The 21,818-nt window shown below is 38.9% G+C and overlaps 1 protein-coding gene across 4 annotated transcripts in view; it reads left to right on the top strand.

Moving 5' to 3' along the window:
• LOC137004690 (calcium-activated chloride channel regulator 1-like) overlaps positions 1-20,510 on the top strand; it is a 30,824-nt gene extending 10,314 nt beyond the window's left edge. For 3 of the 4 annotated variants that reach the window (XM_067365258.1, XM_067365255.1, XM_067365256.1), the window contains 11 exons: positions 15,449-15,586; positions 15,679-15,829; positions 15,924-16,249; positions 16,397-16,618; positions 16,711-16,891; positions 17,315-17,421; positions 17,510-17,725; positions 17,811-18,075; positions 18,170-18,334; positions 18,540-18,764; positions 18,905-20,510. In XM_067365258.1, the coding sequence (XP_067221359.1) occupies positions 15,452-15,586; positions 15,679-15,829; positions 15,924-16,249; positions 16,397-16,618; positions 16,711-16,891; positions 17,315-17,421; positions 17,510-17,725; positions 17,811-18,075; positions 18,170-18,334; positions 18,540-18,764; positions 18,905-19,290 (2,379 nt within the window). In that variant the 5' untranslated portion in view covers positions 15,449-15,451 and the 3' untranslated portion in view covers positions 19,291-20,510. Of the gene's footprint in view, positions 1-4,676; positions 4,740-15,448; positions 15,587-15,678; positions 15,830-15,923; positions 16,250-16,396; positions 16,619-16,710; positions 16,892-17,314; positions 17,422-17,509; positions 17,726-17,810; positions 18,076-18,169; positions 18,335-18,539; positions 18,765-18,904 lie in introns of those variants that run through there. The other variant, XM_067365257.1, reaches the window with a different exon arrangement.
• The last annotated feature ends 1,308 nt before the right edge of the window (positions 20,511-21,818 follow it).

Consider the following 21,818-nt stretch of genomic DNA (forward strand, 5'->3'; position numbering starts at 1 on the left):
TGAAACTGTCACCACGCTAGCACTCGTCACTCCTGACTACAAATTCAATCTTGAAATCCCAGTACTTATTGGCACTAACACTCTAGATGCTTTGTTCAAGTCCTGTGTCACAAGCAGTGAAGGCCATGCTGTTTTCAACAGGCGACATCCATACTCCCCTTTAGTCCAGATACACAACTGATCGACAAAATGGCAAAGTTGGCCAAGTCAGATTTAAAGGGAAACAGAATGCCAGAATACCTGCTGGTCAAAAGGTAGTCCTGGATGGATATGTTAGAGGCGTGTCTACAGCCGGAAATTCTCCCCTTGTGGTAGAGCCGTGTGCTCACTCCAGTCTTCCAGGTGGTTTGCTTCTTTGCAGTTATGTCCTCTCAAGTCCCAGAAGATCATCATTCAAAGTTCCTATCCTTCTTCAGAATGAAACCGCTCATGAAATCACCCTTCCGAGAAAATGTTGCTTAGCCGAGCTTTATGTTCCATCTGCTTTGTCTTCACTGAAGGACACCTCTTATGGTCAGAAAGAGCCAGATGTTCCACCTGCCTCCACTGTAGTTAGCTGCAATGCCATGTGTTCTACCAGCCCTGATAACAAGATCACTTTCAATTTCACCAACTCGCCTCTCTCTGAAGAATGGAGGAACAGAATTGCAGAAAAGCTCAATTCCATTCCTGAGGTTTTTGCTATGAATGATCTTGATTATGGACACACCATGGCAGTTAAGCACACACCATTTCTCTGACCCAACCCCTTTCAAGCAGAGAGTAAGGCCCATCCATCCTTCTGATTATGAGGCTGTCAGACTTCACCTTCAGGAACTCCAGGACGCAAACATCATCCGTGAGTCTGAAAGTCCATTTGCTTCACCCATAGTCGTCGTGAAGAAGAAAAATGGTTCCATTCGGCTCTGCGTGGACTATAGAAAGTTAAATAATCAAACAATAAAGGATGCGTATGCACTGCCAAATATTGAAGAGACATTCTTCGCCTTAACAGGATCCAGATGGTTTTCTTTTACGGACTTGAAATCGGGGTACTATCAAGTTGAGGTTGAAGAAGAGGACAAATATAAGACAGCGATTGTGACACCCATGGGATTCTGGGAGTTTAACCGGATGCCACAGGGGGTGACGAATGCTCCCAGCACCTTTCAGCATGTTATGGAGAAATGTGTGGGCAGCCTCCATCTGAAAGAAGTTCTTGTGTTTCTTGATGATTTAATCATTTTTTCAAGCAGTCTAGAGGAACACGAGGAAAGACTCATGAAGGTCTTGAACAAATTAAAAGAGTTTGGTCTAAAGCTGTCCCCAGACAAATGTCGGTTCTTCATGAAGTCCGTAAAATACCTTGGACACATTGTTTCTGAAAACGGTGTGGAGACTGACCCCGATAAAATCACAGCACTTACCACCTGGCCGAAACCCACTAACATCAGTGAGCTAAAGTCCTTCCTTGGGTTTACTGGATATTATCGGAGGTTTGTCAAGGACTACTCGAAGATCGCAAAGCCCTTAAATGCACTGACAGCTGGTTACTGTCCACCCCAAAAGAAAAGGGGGGGCAAGCCTCTCTCCAACGCTGACTTTAGGAAGCCTTTTGGCAGTAAATGGACAACCGAGTGTGATGTTTCCTTTCAGACATTTAATTTCAAAGCTCACCACTGCCCCAGTGTTGGGGTTTGCAAACCCAAAGTTGCCGTATATCCTCCATACAGATGCCAGCCTGCATGGCTTGGGTGCTGCCTTATACCAGGAGCAAGATGGCCACCTCAGGGTTATTGCATTCGCCAGCAGAGGGCTATCCAATTGTGAGAAACGTTACCCCACCCACAAGCTAGAATTTTTAGCCTTGAAGTGGGCAATAACAGACAAATTCTATGATTATCTTTATGGGGCAGAGTTTGTCGTAATGACAGACAATAATCCGTTAACATATATATTGACATCGGCCAAGCTCGACGCTGCTGTGCACCGCTGCCTTGCTTCCTTGTCCAACTTCAATTTCAGCCTTCAGTACTGAGCAGGAAAGAAAAATCAAGATGCCGATGGTCTGTCCCGGCGACCACACTGTCAGCCAGACATTGATTTCAGTTCTAAAACGGAGGATGACCGTATCCATCAATTCATTTCTCAGTTCATGAAAGAGGGGAATGGAACTTCATTCACTAATGAGGCAGTAAAAGCCATTTGCCAGAAACACAATTTGTCTGAGGTGGAAGAAGAGGAAAATTCTTTACCTGCTGCTTTGGAATGTTTGGCCATGAATGCTGATGCCATTCCTGCAGAGTTCTTGCAGGCAGATTTGCTTCCTGGGTTAAGCACTCTCCCCAGAATGTCACCACAAGAGTGGATTGCAGAACAGTCAAGGGACCCCATAATAAGTAGAGTGATTGAGCTCTTGCATAGCGGTAAACGACTCTCTTATCGTGTCAGACGTCATGAAACCCGAGAAGTTCAGCTGATGCTCAGAGTGATGGATCAATTCATATTCATTGACGGAGTACTATACAGAAAACCTATGAACAGAGGGAATTTTTCCTATCAACTCGTTCAGGGAGATTGCACTTGAAGCCCTGCATGACTCAATTGGTCATATGGGCGGAGAACGGACTTTAGACCTTGTCCGCACACGCTTTTACTGGCCGAGGATGTTCTTAGATGTTGAACGCAAAGTCAATACTTGCGAGAGGTGCATCAGGAGGAAGGCCAAGGCCGAAAGAGCATTCCCCTTAGTTAATATACAAACCAGCAGGCCACTAGAACTTGTCTGTATGGACTATCTCTCTCTAGAACCTGATGGCCGTGGTACGAAGAACATCCTAGTTATCACGGACCATTTTACTAAATACGCGGTAGCAGTCCCTACGGTTGATCAGAAAGCAAAAACTGTTGCCAAAACTCTGTGGAATCACTTCTTTGTGCATTACGGGATTCCGGAACGTTTGCACAGCGACCAAGGTCGTGACTTTGAGTCTGCTGTAATTAAGGATCTTTGTCTCTTGCTAGGGATAAAAAAGACTCGAACGACACCCTACCACCCACGTGGGAATCCCGTAGAAAGGTTTAACCGCACACTTCTTCAAATGCTTGGTACTCTTGAAGAAGAAGACAAAGTGAGATGGTGTGACCATGTTCAACCATTGGTGCATGCCTATAACTGTACCAAATATGATACAACTGGTTTCTCTCCTTATCAATTAATGTTTGGGAGACAGCCCAGCCTTCCCATTGACGTGGCTTTTGGTATCACACCAGAAGGGGGGAAGAAAGTCACTCACACAGAGTATGTCAAAAAGCTGCAAGAGAGTTTACAAGAGAGTTACCGGATTGCTGTTGAGCACAGCGAGAAGATGGCTCTTCGTAACAAACAAAGGTACGATTTGAGGGTGAGAGAGTCCACCTTGCATGTTGGGGACCGTGTCCTTGTCAAAAATGTAGGAATAAGAGGCAAACATAAGATTGCTGATCGATGGAGCAAAGTAATTTATCAAGTGGTCAAACAGATAAATGAATCTCCTGTTTATGTAGTGAAGCCTCTTACGACGAATGGTCCAGAAAAAACACTCCATCGAGATTTGCTTTTGCCTTGTGGGTTCTTGACTCCCACCAATCCCACGGATGAAAGTGACAGAGAGGAGAGGAAGCAGAAAAATTCTTGTCCTACAGACACATTGTTAGCGAATGAATTAAGTTACCCAGATGAAGTCGCCCAAGAACCAGTCCAAGACCACGATGCAGAGATGGATTATTATTTCCTTCAAACCACACGAGAGACATCACATCCTACCATAACCATCATTAAAGAAGTGCCTTACAAGAAAGCCATGACTGAGGATACAATTGGAACTACATTGAATCCTAATGCAATGCCGTTTGAACCTTCAGGAACTAACGAAGTTCTGCACTTACCTGGAGAAACCCTGGAGAGTAATCACTTACCTGGAGAAACCCTGGAGAGTAATCACTTACCTGAAGAAACCCTGACGGCGGATATCTTACCTGGGAAGTCCCTGGAAAAGATGAAACCTGTCAAAGGTCTGAATTCTAAATCCACTGATGAAAATGAGGATGAGTCCAATCAGAAGTTGATTGTTAATGATGCTGAACCTGTTGAGCAAAGAGAGAATAATGAAGAAGAAAACAAAAACAGTGAAACTGTGACTGTGGAGCATGATCTAGAAAATAAAGACATACCTGCTCAAGAGATTCCAGAGCTCAGACGTTCTACACGACATAGGGAACAACCTGATAGACTGAACTATAAGTCATTAGGAAACCCTTTGGCATTAGTCATGCATTCCTTATTAGAAGGTCTAAACCTAGCTTTCACACGAGCCCTTGAACCTGATACTTTCCCTCAAGTTAGAGTACTAGCACCTGATACTTCTGAACTCTTATAAATTCATTACATGCAGAGACGCATGCAGGTTCAGGAGGGGAGGATGTAACCCCCTAAAGTTTTACAGTGTTATATAAGTTCAGTGCAGTACTGTAGTTTTCCTGTAGGGGTCACTGCATGATCTGGTTAATAGAGGTGTAAAGATTTAGAGAAGAAGACTGATCGTAGCTGGTACGCACGAGGTGATCAAGCGCTGCATTTGAAATATATCTTCATTAAAAGTACTTTCTGATGTTTTAAAACTGTAAACTTTTCATATAAATTGTTACAGTATGTTCACGAGTTTCAAAACGGATTCGAATTCACATTGATGTCGATTGAGAAGTTATTTCTGCAAACTCTGGTGAGTTTCTATGTTAACAGAAATATTAAGTTGATGTTTTAAACTGATTTAATGATCAGAAAGGATTGTATATATTTTAGTGTACGGGAAAAAAAAACAGTCAGAGTTAAAAGTTTATTGAAAATGTTTTTTGTGTTTCAATACACTTTTTGCAAACGGATATTAGGGAAACAGATACATTTTATTCTTGTTAAATGTATTTTATGATGTTCACTGTGTATATGGAGGAAAAAGATGATTTAGATGTGAAAAGTGAGTATTTTGAGATGCACATGATCAACCTGTGTGTTAAACAGATTTATCCATGCGTTTATTATGCTCACGTGTATTGATGTTAAATTGCTAAGCTAACACGTGTGAGTGAAGCCTGTGAGTAATGTTTCTGATGATTTATTTACTCATATGGAGTTTGTGACAAGCTAATGTGGATCTTTAGAGATGTTAACTCTGAATTGTGTTGTTTTGTGTAGACTGTTTTTTTTATTGCCTGATTCCATCCTGTGACCTGATCAAATGTGAGTTTGTGATCTACGGCGAGCCAGACCCTGTGATTCTGTGAAGGCCTTATTGCTGACGTTCAACTCGAACCTGTTTGCATCACTGGTAGGGCTGGGCGATATATCGAATGCTTTTGTCACGCGCATTTCGTCAGTAAAGCCGGTTCCCTGATTACCGCTAAATCGCCATCACCTGCTTTCAAATGGAGTGGCATTTAATAGACAGAGCCATAGATCACTGATAAGCCACGCAATATCGCGTTCATATCGCAGATGTATCGCCTTCGATAATGAACGCGATATTGCGTGGTTTGTCGGTGAACTACGGCTCTGTCTATTAAATGCCACTCCATTTGAAAGCAGGTGATAGCGATTTAGCGGTAATCAGGGAACCGGCTTTACTGACGAAATGCGCGTGACAAAAGCATTCGATATATCGCCCAGCCCTAATCACTGGATTCTTTCAGTCACAGCTAAGCTGTTACTTTGCACACACACTACCCGGGTAGTAAGAAAAAAAAAAGGCCTTATACATACATTCATATTTTTTTTTGCACTACACACCAACTTGTGAAAGAACCAGGAGGACTTTTGGACTTTTTCTTTCTCTGACCCGCTTTGCACCACCTGGACTAAATATCGTATTTTTCCCATTCCAGCAGTGTTGTGAGATACAGCAAAGTATTAACTTGTTTCTTCTTTTTATTATTTTTTTGTTACATGTACAATAAATGTGCTGGCTGTTAGCTGCTTCATACAATTTGGCCCAAATTTCATTCTTATCCTCCCAAGAGTCGAACCTAGCCCTATAACTATTCAGAGTAATATAACATAGTGTCATACTGACAACTGTTGCCGTGTTACACTTAGATAAAATATTAATGAAGATAACTTTTATCATCAGAACGTTCTAAAGGTTTACTGTCAATCTACGGTGTTTTTTTTAGATATAGATCCACAAACTCCAGTAGTGTTGGGTGTGCAAATAACAACATGTAAAATCAAATGGGACTTCATACCTTTATAATGAAATGGAGATCACGAGATGAATCCAATCTGTGGCACTTGGGTCCATTACAAAACAAAAAAACGTCACATTTCTTAATGATCTGCTCTCTGTCATCGTTCTTCAAGAAAGGATACAATCTGAACAGCCATGTTGTAAAATGGTATATGATTGTATCTAACAAACGAGCCAAAGTGTCCAAAGTATATTTTTTTCAAAATAGTGCAGCAGTTTTAGTTATAATATCCAAGCAGTGCTGTCGGAATTTTGATATCCTCCCGCCATTGTCATTGTAGTAAATCTCACAACCAAAACTTTCAGCCAAAGCCACGATCCAACAACGTGTGTTCTGTTTCTTCCGCATGCATGCACATCTACACAGACACATGTCAGTCTCGAATATTATGCAGCAAGCCATATTTTATAATTGTATAAAATAATCGAGAAAAAAAAACGGCTGAGATGCCAAATTCAGCGGCAGCTGAGGTAAAGTGACAGCTCACAGACAGCAGCGCAATCTACCTGTCACTCAAGTGACCACGCCCTTAATTATGCAGAACTTTAAGGCTTAATATAATTTAAACGGATAAGTTATAAAAAAATTCACCCCCCTCAGAGTTGTCACGAAGGGCAAAAATAGCAGTATAGACCAAAACCACAATTTGAAACAACTTGTAAACATGTTTTTTTCTGCTATAAACTTGGCCAATTTAACATGGGACTCTATGAGATTCTGCTCTCTTTTGGAGCCTGTCCTTAGCGGCCAGTCGATGAATCGCATGAATCAGTTTAAGTTACTTCCGTATTGGCTTCACGAGAGAAAGGGGGAGGTTGCCGTTTGGTCTGGACTCGATCCGTAGAGGAGTAATTATGCCCGAACAGAAACTGTTCGGACCAATCACATTTGTCAGGGCGATGATTGACAGATTATCACCAGAAACGTAATCAGCCACGTCATCAAAGAGCGCTTGGGTTGAATTAGGTTTACAACAAATTATGTTTTATTAAACAAGGTTCGGGAGGAACAGGTGCAGATAATTACCTAACTAGCTCAGGTGGAGAGCATTCAGTTAATCAATGCAATCAGGACAAGAGGTATAAATACAGCAGACTTACCTCTGTTCGTCTGACAGTTCATCAGCATCCCTCCTCCACCCCTTCTCCTCACTTCAGTTCTATCTACTTCTATCTCAACGAAGTGGGGGAGTACTCTGGGTTCTCAAATATGCATAACTCTTACTGTACTTAATTTCATGTAAATGTGAACTCGTGAATGATGGCTGTTGTTGAAGAACTGAGATGTGTAGATTCCGCCATTGTGTCCGTTATAGAAGATATCGAAAGCGCATTAATTGGCAAGTACTCCGTGTATACTTAAATTCTTTTTACAACACCGGCAAAGATTGTTTACGCTCATCTTCTACTAGTTCCAGCATGTGTGCAGTTGAGTTCTGTTAGGGGGCGTTCTCAAGATGGCGTCGGTGTAGGTTGTGTTTTCTTGGCTCTTTCGTGAATTTTGTGCAAATCTTGTTTTTTTCTTACCCTCTCTAGATTTTTTTTTGTATTCATGTGCTGACTTTATACTCTGTTTATGCTCTCCGCATATCCAATGCTCTGTCGTTAGTGAACTTTCACATTTTTGAGAGCTTTTTTCAAGTTTCGTCAACGATTTCTTACTGGATAGGCTACAGCGCAGATTCTTGAATTTTTGTGTGGTGTCATGATGGAAGTGGATGACATCCCGAAATCTGAGAGCGTTAAACGTACGCATTCTTATTCCAAATCCGATCATGTTGTGGATTCCTTGGATATATGTCTTACCAAGTCTCCTGCAGCAAGCCCTTTGCCGAAAATGCGACACCCGACCTCAGATCCCTCAAATGCCGTCTTGCTTGAAGCAATAGAGAGACTGGGTAAGAAGCAGGATGACTTTATGGATAAACTTTTGGAGATCGAGAAATCGGTCACGTCAAATTCCATCCTAATCTCTGATCTTACTATGAGAGTCGACGCTGTTGCGAAAAAATCAGAGGATACAGCTACTAAATTTGATCAAATGGACTCTCAGCTCTCTACCTTGGTTGTCGAAAATAAACGCTTATGGGATAGAGTAGATGAGCTGGACGATGGAATTCAAGAATCTCAGGTATTCCGGAAGTAGATGGGGAGAATGTCAAGATGACCATAATGGACATTTTTCTCCAGGTGTCCCCCATGCTTGGCGGATGTTCTGCAAACTTCGATTGATGTCGCGCATAGGCTTGACCCAAAATTAAGCAATGCACGCCCTCGCAGGATAATTGTACAGTTCCTTTCTAGATCTCACCGCGATCGTATTTGGGCTGACGCAAAAAAATCTGAAGTGCTTAAACAGAAAAACATCAGGATCTCGGAGGACCTGACGCAGAGAACGAAGGAAGCCAGGAACAGATTATGGCCTTTGGTGGAAAAAGCCCGAAAAGAGGGTCGTCGTGCTGGTTTTAAGGGTCCATTTGCTATCGTAGATGGAAAGAAGATTTCTGTGGACGATATCTGACTTTTAAAAGACGGTGAAGGTCAATGTTTGCAGGCTTTGCCAATGATGTTCACTGCCGTCTTGATTGAGAAACTTTTGTCTGACGAATTGTACTGACATTGACTTGATGTCGTTATATATGAAGGTCTATTGCAGTATGTTGAGGTAAGGGGAGGGCAGCTAACAGATGCTGTTATAGAGGGGTGTGGATATGTTTCAAGTTTTGCACTTTATTGTACTTTGTATTGCATTTAATAGATCTCCGTTACTGTTGTAGTGGTATAAAGTTTTTCTCTTGTTCTGTTATTGTTCTTATGTCAGTTAAATTGTCTTGTTTTTCTCTTAATGTACGGGGGATTCGTGACTTATCTAAATGCAAGGCTTTATTTTTACTTTTGTACATCAATGAAAAGGGATGTTTATTTTTTTCAGGAAACACATTCTTGTTTTAAAGATGAAACCTTTTGGCGCAATCAATGGGGAGGTAATGTCTTGTTTTGTCATGGTACTAATCGCTCCGCTGGAGTTTTGATTTTATTTGACCGTAATTTTAGCGGCTCTATTCTTCAATCCTTTTCTTCTTCCGAGGGCAGATGGATCATTGTTGTAATTCTTTTGGGAGAATTTTTATTTGTCTTGGTCAATGTTTATGGTTTTAACAATCATACGCAAAATAGCATTTTTTTTTCAGGATCTATCTTCTAAAATTCTTGATTTAAAATGTAAATACCCCTCTGCTGCAATAATTGTTGGAGGGGATTTTAATGAAGCTTCCGATCTATGTTTGGATAGATTTCCTCCAAAACCAGAGTCATGCAGATGTGACATTATTATAAATGATTTTTGCAGTAAGCTTTCTCTGTTGGATGCATATAGGTTTATGCATGTTGAAAATGATTGTTCATATACTTGGTTTAGTGCGATATTTTAAGGAAATCACGTATAGATTACTGGCTTATTTCAGACTTCATGTCTACTTTTATTAAATCTAGTAGTATCTGTCCTGCTCCTCTCACAGATCATGCTTTTATTGACCTTATTTTTTCTGATTCTGGTGCTGATTGTCGTAGAAACCCTGGATACTGGAAACTTAATTGTTCTTTATTACGAATTTCCTCTTTTGCTCAGGTATTAAGAATATTATTGAAGAATTTAAAGGAAAACCTTCTGCTTCTGTATCTTCTAATTGGGAGATGTTCAAATACGAATGTAGAAAATTAGCAAAGGCAAAATCTCTAAGGTACACCTCTATCTTAAGTGAAATGAATCAAATTTTAGGTAAGCAACAGACAAATGACGATGATAAAATCAAAATGCATAACTTAAAAGAGGAATTAAATAATTTATATGTAGAAAAGGCTAAGGGTGCTTTTATTAGATCCTGAGTGAAATGGTTAGAATTTGGAGAGAAAAACTCGTCATACTTTTTTAATTTAGAAAAGAAAAGAGGAAAAGCTAAAAGAATATCTTCTCTATATATTGAAGGCAATTTGGTCACAGATGAAGCCAGAGTTTCTAATTTTGTTTCCAGTTTTTATTCCCAACTCTATACTTCTTCCTTTAAACCATATTTTTCTGATAGCTTTTTTGAGAGGGTTCAAGCATTCACACCTACGATAAGTGATGCAAATCAGTCATCTTGCGAGATGGGTTTGATGGTGGAAGAGTTGGATATGATTATTCAGAAAGCTCCCCTTAATAAATGCCCAGGTCCAGATGGACTGCCTTTTGAATTCTACAGGACCTTTTGGCAAGATATAAAAGAGTTTGTTTTAGAAGTGTTCAAAGACTGTGTACAGAAAGGTGAATTGACTGAATCCATGAAGCAAGGCTTGATCACGTTAATCCCAAAACCTAACAAAGATTCCCTGTATTTAGATAATTGGTGCCCAATTACTTTACTTAATTCAGATTATAAATTATTAGCCTCCCTCTATGCAAATAGACTGAAACCATGCTTAGAAGAAATTATTTCTGTTTCCCATTCTGGCTTTATGAAAGGTAGGCATATAGCAAATAATATTCGGCTAGTTTTAGATATTTTAGATGATAAAGAACTGAAATGATAAAGCAATTATTTTATTTTTAGATTTTTATAAGGCCCTTGATACGGTTTGTAATGATGGGTCAACAACGTGAGGATCCATTTGCAGCGTCTTTATTAAGACAAGACAGCACAATGCAAACAGGGACAAGACAGTAACGTAAACAGGGACAGGCTTGGGTCGAGACAGGCGGCAATGAAACAAGGTCTTACAACAGGCAGGGATCGTGGCAGGCGGCAAACAAACAGAGTCCAGGAAACAGGCAGAGATCGGGGTCGGCAGCAAAGGTTCACAGAGGTAAGGCAGTCCAATCGATAACAGGGTAACAGTCCACAAGAAAACGCTCAGAAATGATCACCAAGGCAAATCAAGACTTCGCGGTGCATGGATGCGTGTGTGAGTGTTTTATGGAGTGAGTGTGACGTGGTGCAGGTGTGTGCGCAATCAGTCCCAGGAATGAGGGCCCATGGGCAGGGCCGTATGCAGGGTTTTATATTTACCGAGGTCACAAAATGTGTTTTGCTAGGGGGGGTTCGGGGGCATGTTCCCCCGAGAAAATTTTGATTTCCTCGATGTACATATATGCATTTTAAGACGTTTTAAGGCCAACAAATTGGATAACAATAGCTTTAAAACCATGTCAACAAATACATACATGCATGCACAGTTTTGAGGCAGCTTAATCGCATGTTTGGTAATTCCATGACTTAATTTACCTCAGAATAATGATGTTGCATGCCCGTAGTTTCTTTAGCGCTTTAGTTAAACTAAAATGCAGTAATATGTTGATAAAAGATTTCAATGGCAAGTTTTCTTTGAAAACGGAACAAAGACTTGCCCTGGAACAATTCATAAAAAAGAAGGATGTGTTTGCCTTACTACCGACCGGCTTTGGTAAAAGCCTAATTTACCAGCTAGCCCAGCTGCAAAGTACGTCACCCGGATCTTTGATCTGATTGGTTGAAGGACTATCCAATTGCGTGAATAATGCTCGTTGATCACGCCTCGTGTGCAGTAGAAAATACATAGCAGACTCTCCAGACTAATGTTCAATTTTAAATTGAGCTTGGTCTGGTGATAGCCAGACAAATTAGGAACCACAGTTTCCACAAATCCCTTCACTCGATTGAGATGTTTTATTCTGGACGGCAAGGGCAGTGACTGTAACACCGAGCGTATTTTGCAGTATTAAACATGTATTTATACCGACTTCATCAGGCTCCGAAAATTCTTCAAAAAGAACACAGAGATTGGCCTTCTCAGCTGCCATAGTCGCAGCTCTTGCATCATCAGAACGAGGTGTTCAACGCACCACCGTTTCCGCTTAAAAAACGTTTTGCAACGTTTTGTCGGGGCTGAACGCAGCCATGAATTCAGACACACATGTTAGTGCTCCTGACTATTCTACTGCTGGTTACTTACAAGGCAAAGACAGTAAAAATGTTAATATTTTGTATATCCTTTATTTGTGGTTTAGTGGTGTTGTGTGTAAAATTGTGTTTGTTGTTTTTGTTTGTGTCTAGTTTTCAAGGTGTTCCATAACAAATAAAAACGCATGGACATCAGTACTTTGGAATCGTGGACTTTAGTTCTGACTTAATAAAACAAAATTCTGAGTTTAAATCTTGCAATTCTGAGAACAAAAGCAGAATGGATGCAAACTCGCTATTGCGTGGAAAAGTCAGAATTGTAAGATTAAAAAAAAAAAATCACAATTACCTTCTCTTTGTTTTACAATTACAAGGGACTCACAAACAACTATCGCAAAACATGAAAACAGTCGTGGATCATCCAGGTAATAACAGGAAAGTTTCTTGTGTTGATTTGGGGATAATCTAAAATACTTTTCAGAAGTAACTGTAATTTGATTACCATTTAAAATGTAACTGTAATGAAATACAGTTACTCAAATTTTGTATTTTAAATATGTAACTTACAATGCCCTTCACAATTATTGGCACACTTAGTAAATATGAGCAAAGGCGGCTGTGAAAATAAATCTGCATTGTTTATCCTTTTGCTCTTTCATTCAAAAAATTCTAACCTTTCATCAGAATAAAACAATTGAAAGTGGGGGGAAACTTACATTATGAAATAAATGTTTTTCTCTAAAACATGTTGGCCATAATTATTGGCACCCCTAGAAATTCTTATGAGTAAAATATCTCTGAAGTATATTCCCATTCATATTTACATTTTTAGCACACCAGGGTGACTAGGAGCATGAAATTGTCCAGCCATGTCTTCCTGTTCCACAGGAGTATAAACATGAGGAATCACAAAGGCCAAATTCCCGTAATCGTTCATCACAATGAGTAAAACAAAAGAATATAGTTCTGATGTGCAGCAAAAGATTGCTGAGCTTCACAAAATAGAAAGTGACTGTAAGAAAATGGTTAAAGCATTGAAAATCCCCCATTTCCACCATCAGGGCAATAATTAAGGAGTTCCAATCAACTAAAGATGTTACAAATCTGCCTGGAAGAGGACGAGTCTAAATCATCCTAATGTGTGGTGAGGAGGAAAGTTTGAGTGGCCAAAGACTCTCCAAGGATCACAGATTGTTAGTTGAGTCTTGAGTCTCAGAAAGCCTAAAAAAATGATCAAACAGCACCTACATCACCAAAAGTTGTTAGGAAGTGTTTCAAGAAAAATCCTCTGCTCTCATCCAGAAACAATCTCCAGCATATTCAGTTGTCAGACATCTATGGTCAGATTAAACTAAAACAAGAGCTTTTTGGCAGCAAACCCACCAGATGGGTTTGGTGCACACATGGATAAAAAGTATCCCATGCCCACAGTTAAATATACTGCTGGATTTTTAATGTTGTGGGCCTATTTTTCCGCTGGAGGTCCTGAACATCTTGTTCAGAGACATGGCATCATTGATTCTATCAAATACTAACAGATAAAAATCAAAACCTGAATGCTTCTGCTAGAAATTTTATAATGGGCCGTGATTGGATCTTCCATCGGGACAATGATCCAAAACAAACACAAAAATGTCACTGAGCACAAAATGAAGCTTCTTCCATGGCCATCCCAGTCCCCTGACCTGAACCCTAAAGAAAATGAGTGGAGTGAACTTAAGAGAAGCACCACCAACATAGAGTTGGGAATCTGAAGGATCTGGAGAAATTTTGCATGAAGGAATGGTCTCTGATCTCTTGTCAGGTGTTCTCCAAACTCATCAGGCATTATAGGTGAAGACTCAGAGCTGTTATTTTGGTAAAAGGGCGTTGCAATAATTGGGTGCCAATAATTGTGGCCAACGTGAACTAGAGAAAAATATTTATTTCATAATGAGCTTTTCCCCCCATTTTCAATTGTTTTACTTTAATAAAAGGTTAGAATTTTGTGACTTTTTTGAATGAAAGAGCAAAAGGATAAACAATGCAGATTTATTTTCACAGCCAGCTTTGCTCATATTTACTAAGGGTGCCAATAATTGTGGAGGGCATTGTAAGTTACATGTCTTTCGTTACTCCCCAACCCTGTTTAAAGGGATAGTTCACCCCAAAATGAAAATGTTATGTTTATCTGCTTACCCCCAGGGCATTGAAGATGTAGGTGACTTTGTTTCTTCAGTAGAACACAAATGATCATTTTTAACTCCAACTGTCGCGGTCTGTCAGCTGTATAATGCGTGTAAATGGGAACTTCGTCTATAAGAGTCAAAAAAACACGACAGACAATCCAAATTAAACCCTGCAGCTCGTGACGACACATTGATGTCCTAAGACATGAAACGATCGGTTTGTGTGAGAAACCGAACAGTATTTATATAATTTTTTACCTCTAAAACACCTCTATGTCCAACTGCCCTCCACATCTGGTTAGTGAGGTCTGAACGCGCTCTGACAAGTGATGTCTCGCACTTATTGAAGCAAAGCGCAAGACATCAGTTCCGTCAGCAGAGCACGTTTTTTGACCTCACTAACCGGATATTTTAGAGGTAAAAAATTATATAAACACTGTTCGGTTTCTCACACAAACCGATCGTTTAGTGTCTTAGGACATCAATGTGTCGTCACGAGCCGCAGTGTTTAATTTGGATTTGTCTGTCGTGTTTTTTTTACTCTTATAGATGGAGTTCCCATTTACACGCATTATGCGACTGACAGACCGCGTCAGTTGGAGTTAAAAATCATCATGTGTGTTCTACTGAAGAAACAAAGTCACCTACATCTTGGATGCCCTGGGGGTAAGCAGATAAACATCAAATTTTCATTTTTGGGTGAACTATCCCTTTAACACTTAGGGCACTTTTTTCCAAGTCTTCATTTATTTTCTTTCTTTTTTTAAAATGTCGCAATAAATATCATATTGTGGACTTTATATCGAGGAATTATCGTACTGTGAGATTTTGATATTGTTACATCCCTACTATTTAAAAAAAAAAAAAAAAAGCATTCTTTCTTTTTTTTGGCTTTTGTGAAACATACTATGTTGTTGCATTTTTTAAAGAAAATCATATAAAGAAACATATAGGGTGAATTCAGGTTGATTGGGACACTTTTTATCTCAGTTGCAAAATCACCCTTAATTCACCCTAATCAAGTTTCATCAACAGTATTTGTGAATGAACAAATGAATTACTTTTTTTATAAATACTGTATTTTGAGACTCATTTTTCATTCTGACAGGACATGGTCACTAAAGGGTCGATTCATCTTCATCAAGCATTGGATAAAAAGGTCTATTTCAAAGAAGCAACGATACTCGTTCCACCCCACTGGAATAGTAAGGATTTTACCAAAGCAAGAACAGAGTCCTATGAAAAGGTACAGATAATTATGCCATTTTATCTTATGTGCCAATATTAACGTTTAATCATTTCATTAACATACTGCTGACAACTTCAATGTGAAATCAGGCAAACATAAGAATTGATAATGCTAATCCAGCATATGGTGATGAACCCTACACTCTTCAATATGGTGAATGTGGAGCTGAGGCTCAGTTCATTCATTTCACCCCAAACTTCCTCCGAGACGACACTCTCATTAAGACTTATGGGTCAAGAGGTGAATGTCATTTGTTATCCTTCAACATCTATCCAGGTTAATGCACTAATCTCTTTGTTTTTTTTAACATGAATATTTGTTTGTTTGTTTGCAGGAAATGTCTTGGTTCATGAATGGGCTCATCTGAGATGGGGCGTGTATGATGAATACAGTGACACAAATCCATTCTACTACTCTAATGGTCGTATTAAAGCTACAAGGTTTTGTCATGAAAACGAGCACAATTATGAAGCCCCATACTTGCAAAACAAAAAATGTGGCAAAGCAACACGGACTGTGATATTTGAGGATTCTGTTGATAAAGACGCACTTCGTTCTCTGAAACCACTGCTGTCCTCTCCACCAGCGCCAACTTTCAAAGTTGTGCAGCGAAAACATCGGGTTGTTTGTCTCGTCCTTGATGTCTCAGGAAGCATGCATGTATGCCATAACATTAACTTTACTTGAAAACAAAGATGCTTCCAATTATTATAACCTTCAATGCCCTATGAGCTTAATCACTTTGAAACTTGAGAAAGCATTAAACCTGATATCACATGCATTGTTTTTATTGCACCCATTTTCTAGGGCTCCAGAATGCGTCGACTACAGCAGGGTGCCACACATTTCCTGCAGCACATCGAGGATAAAGCCAGTGTTGGAATTGTAACCTTTAGTTCTAATGCTACAACTCTGAGCCCCTTGACTACTATTGACAATAATTCGGCACGAAACAAACTCATTGAATTGTTGCCAAAAGTAGCAAAAGGAGGGACACACATTTGTAAAGGTCTCAATCTTGGCTTACAGGTGCAATATTGATCATGTTTATGATGTGTTAAGTATATAGCCTACAGTTTTTTTTTATACCAATGTTCTGTATTTGTCTTCAAAACTTAAAGGTACTCAAAAATGACAATGGGGATGTGATGGGGGATGAAATCATTTTTCTGACAGATGGTGAAGCATCAGACAATATTAATAGTTGTGTTCCAGCTGCAATTGAAAGTGACGCCATTATAAACACAATGGCTTTGGGTGATAAAGCAGCTAAAGCACTGAGGGAAATGGCTGCCAAAACTGGTAAGTACCATCATCACATAATGATGTACAGTGTTCCAGAAAGTCTAAATAAAAAAAGAGAGTTCCAAGAGCTCCAAGTTCCATGTGAATTTTTTGGGGGGGGTTTTTGGGTTAATTTCTAAATTTATTATAGTAGGCCTTGATCTATAGGTGGATCTTGACATGAAAAATTTTGGGAACTAACAAAATTTCAAAGCAATTGGCAAATCTACAAACATATGATGCTAAAAGAATAACAAATTACCTGAGCCACATTAGTAACTTTTAACCAATTGATCCCAAGGTGATTTTTGTTATATATTGTTTGATGTTTTGGTATGTATGTGTGAAAAATGCAAAAATGTAGTAAATCATAATATTCATATTATGAATACCTGTTTATTATCCAGTGCATATTTCTCATATGTTTTATGTTGGAATTAGGGGGGAAATTTTTCACAGCCAGTGACGACATTCTCTCTAATCAGCTACTGAATGGATTTTTTTCACTTAAACTACCAACAGGAGATCAAACAAAAGATCCAGTTCAGGTTTGACAAGTGATCGCTCATTGCTCATGGTAAAACACTTTAAGATTATTATGAATATTCTAATAATTCATTTTTATCACCACTTTAGATAGACAGTGTGGGGAAAAAAACATCAGACTGGTTCAATGGGACAATATTAGTGGATCAGACCATTGGTAACAAAACCAGCTTTACAATAACCTATGAAACAAGTTTACCTGACATTTCCATACAGTCACAAAATGACTCAACCTACAAACAAATACAGATGCATCACTATGAATCAGCAAAAACAGTCACTTTAAAAGTTCCAGGAACTGCACAGGTGACAAACTACACAAGATTTAATTAACTTTCCTAAAACATTTTCATTAATTATTCATCTAATAATACTATTGTGTGTTTGCTAGCCTGGGGACTGGAAGTACAGTATCCAAACTACAATAAGTCAGTCTCTGACTGTAACAGCAACGAGTCAAGCGGCGCGAGCTGATGTTCCTCCTATCGTTGTCAAAGCCCACATGAACCAGCAGTTCAGTGACGGCACTAAACCCTTGATAGTGTTTGCTGAGGTCAGTCAGAATTACATGTCTGTAATAAAGGCTGAAGTGTGGGCTACACTGGAGTCCGAATCTGGGTCCGCAGAAGAATTACAACTCCTGGACAATGGAGCAGGTAAATTACCCATCATTTTTGTTTCAAGTGTGCACTCAACTCAGATTTACACTATAAGTCCAAAAGTGCAAATAAATCAAGTATTATTTTACAGGAGCTGATGCTTTCAACGATGATGGCATTTATTCCAGATATTTCACACAGATGAAAAAAGGGAGTAGCAGCTTGAAAGTAAGAGTGAAGAATCTAGATGGACAAGCCAGATTTACTGTCCAAAAAAGGGGTGGTGCCCCATACGTACCTGGATATGTGGTAAACGGTAAATCGTGGGATTGAGACTCTTAAAGCAAACTGTTCAAACATTTGTCCAAGTGGTGTTTGAGGAGAAACCCCCTGATATGGGTGTACAGTAGTACAGGAAAGGCAAAAACATATAAACATATAAATGCAAAACATATAAATACTTCATTAATTAATTCAATTCCTCAACTTTAAATTTACTAATGCGGTTCTTCTCATTTCAGGTGTAGTAGAGCTGAACCCTCCAAAGCCTCCAGTTTCTGAGGAATCACTCGAGGTTGGAAGATTTACCAGGACAGCCACTGGTGAGAGTTTTGAGGTGGCTTTTACAGGCTCAACCCCACCAAATTTCCCTCCTAACAGAATCACAGATCTGAGTGCTGAGATCCAGGAGGACTCTGTGCTTCTCAGCTGGACGGCTCCTGGTGAGGACCTCGACCAAGGGACAGGTAAAGCATACAGTTACTATACCAGAATTTAAAATACAAAGTTTTTCATCTTCACTGACAACATAAGAGTAGTTTCAAATTTAGATCATGAAATAATGATAATTTAATTGTCTTGCATGGCATGTTTCTTTTGCTTTAAGCTAAATCCTATGAGATCAGGTGGAGCTATGACCTTCAAATGCTTTGTGAAAACTTCAGCAATGCTCATGTAGTCAACACAGCTGCCGTCTCACCGCTGGAGGCTGGATCAGTTGAACAGCATTCATTCAATCTCAGTTTCACAATCCAAAATGGCAGCACACTTTTCTTTGCAGTTCAGTCTGAGGACAAAGAAAATGCAAAATCTGAAACCTCTAACATCGCTCAAGCTTCAAAGATCCTCCCTGATCCAACCCCCTCTGCAATATCAAACCCAGGCTTGAATTTGACAGTTCTAGTAATTTCGTTGTGTGTAATAATTATGGTCATATGCTTTGTTGGTGCTGTAATCACATGGTCAGAGAGACGCAGAAAAACTTTGATATAAGCAGCAATTGGGAATTAACAATTTGGAATCCAACAACTTTAGAACATTACTTAAAATAACCATTTTGATCAGACAGAATTTCTTACTTTCTGAATATTTTTTCAAGTACATGTATTGCTATCTCATTTAGAAGTCACATTTATAATAGATTCTCAGTCGATTTATCTTCCTCTGAAATGTGAGTGACTTTAAATACAAAAGAATAAAATTATTTTTGTACAGTAAGGCATGTATTAAACTTTTATTATGATGATTTAAAGCACATTTTTAGTTAAGTCAGTCTTTGAATTTTAAATGGGGACCAAATTCAATACTTTTCAAAGTATTGAATTTGTTTTTGGGCTCAACTATGTTGTCATGCTTGAGTGCTCAAAAAGACACTTTATTTTTCATATTATTTTATATTGTTGCAGCACCTTTCTTCCCAGTCTGTCAGTAATGCTTTTAGTTCCTGTCTCTGTGAAGCCCCTCCTACCGAAAAGCTCAATGTTCTCTGATTGGTGGTGTGTTGTGATTGGTCAACCACTTTGAGTGTTTTTTTGGAAATGTCACTCCCCTTAACATAACCGTGAGTTTCAAGACACTACTACTAAGGGTACGTTTACATGACAATTATGTATTCAAAATGGAAATGTTTTTTCTTTGTATAATTCTGTGAAAATGACTAAAAACACATATCTGGCCTCTAGTTGGTAATGTCAGTTTGTAAAGAAAGACTACACTCCTGCACACATACACACATTTTTTTCACAGAGCACCAAACGTTTAAGCCCATAGGCTAAACATATAATAAAAATGTGCATGCTGTCACTGTTTTCACAGATTTACGTATTTGTAGTTTACATGGAGACGACAACGGTATCATTTTCAAAAACTTCCACTTTGAAACCCGTTTTCAAAAGTTTGCATTTTCAGGCCCCCAAAATGTTTTTGTCATGTAAATGAGTGGCCAAAACGTATGAAAAGGTAAATTTAAGAAACTCAACCAGGCATCACCCCCCTTCTTTTTTTTTTATGCATAAGCCTTGGACAGAAATTATTTATATGAAGAATATCATGACGTGAATGTTCCTGGAAGAAACTCAAGACTACAATCGAGGCGTTAAAGGATTAGTTCACTTTCAAATTAAAATTTCCTGATAATTTACTAACAACCTTGTCATTCAAGATGTTCATGTCTTTCTTTCTTCAGTCGAAAAGAAATTAAAGTCCCTGTGAAGTTGCAAACAACTTTTCTCCAGTGTTGTGATGTATTTACAAGTGAAACGGAATATTGAATAAAGGGAAGGTTTTACTTTAGCGCTCCTCCTCTCCATCTCTCGCTCATAGCAGACTACGGTTTGAGGTGAGTGTTTTAAGTGTTTTCAACCCAAGCCGTCAAACTGACGTCATCAGAGAAGGGACGCCATTCCAGACCGGAAGTAACTTTTCAGATTTTGATTAAAGATTACCGCGACTATTTTTTTCTGTGTAATAACTTGCACGGATTAATTGTTCACTACAAGACTAGTAATATGCACTAACAAAGTAAACGGTCAATTTTGATTTCATGCCGACTTTAAGGTTTTTGATGAAAACATTCCAAGATTTTTCTCCATATAGTGGACTTCAATGGAGCCCAAACGGTTGAAGGTCAAAATTACAGTTTCATTGCAGCTTCAAAATGTTCTACACGATCCCAGACGAGGAATAAGCGTCTTATCTACAGAAACCATTGCTCATTTTCTAAAAAAACAAAAATAAAAATTTTATACATTTTAACCATAAATGTTCATCTTGAACTAGCTCTCTTCTTCTCTATTAGAATTACAGCAGTGTAGACACTGCTAAGTGTATTATTGCCCTCCACAGGTTAAAGTTTGAACTAACTGTTATATACTTGCACTAGCATATTGTATATGACAATTTAGTTCAAACTTTGACCTGTGGAGGGCAGTAATACACTTACCAGTGTCTACACTACTGGAATTCAAATAGAGAAGAAGAAGAGAGCTAGTTCAAGATGAGCATTTATGGTTAAAACGTATAAAATTAATTTTTTTTTAGAAAATGAGCGATGGTTTCTCTAGATAAGACCCTTATTTCTCGTCAGGGATCGCTGTAAACTGTAATTTTGACCTTCAACTGTTTGGAGGCCATTGAAGTCCACTATAAGGAAAATAATCCTGGAATGTTTTCATCAAAAACCTTAATTTCTTTTCGACTGAAGAAAGAAAGACATGAACATCTTGGATGACATGGGGGTGAGTAAATGATCAGGAAATTTTAATTTGAAAGTAAACTAATCCTTTAAGCACCCAAAAAATTCTGTTATCATTTACTCACCCTCATGTCATTCCAAACCCGCAAGACTTTAGTTCATCTTCAGAACAAATGAAGATATTTTAAATGAAATGTGAGAGATTTCTGTTCATCCACTGACAGTCCATGCATCTACCACTTTGTCGCTTCAAAAAGTTCATAAAGAGATCATAAAACTAATCCATATATGAATCGAGTGGTTTAATCCAAATTCTCCAAAGAGACTC

The sequence above is a fragment of the Chanodichthys erythropterus genome, chromosome 17 (genome assembly GCF_024489055.1).
Source record: "Chanodichthys erythropterus isolate Z2021 chromosome 17, ASM2448905v1, whole genome shotgun sequence".
In the NCBI taxonomy this organism is placed as follows: Eukaryota; Metazoa; Chordata; class Actinopteri; order Cypriniformes; family Xenocyprididae; genus Chanodichthys; species Chanodichthys erythropterus.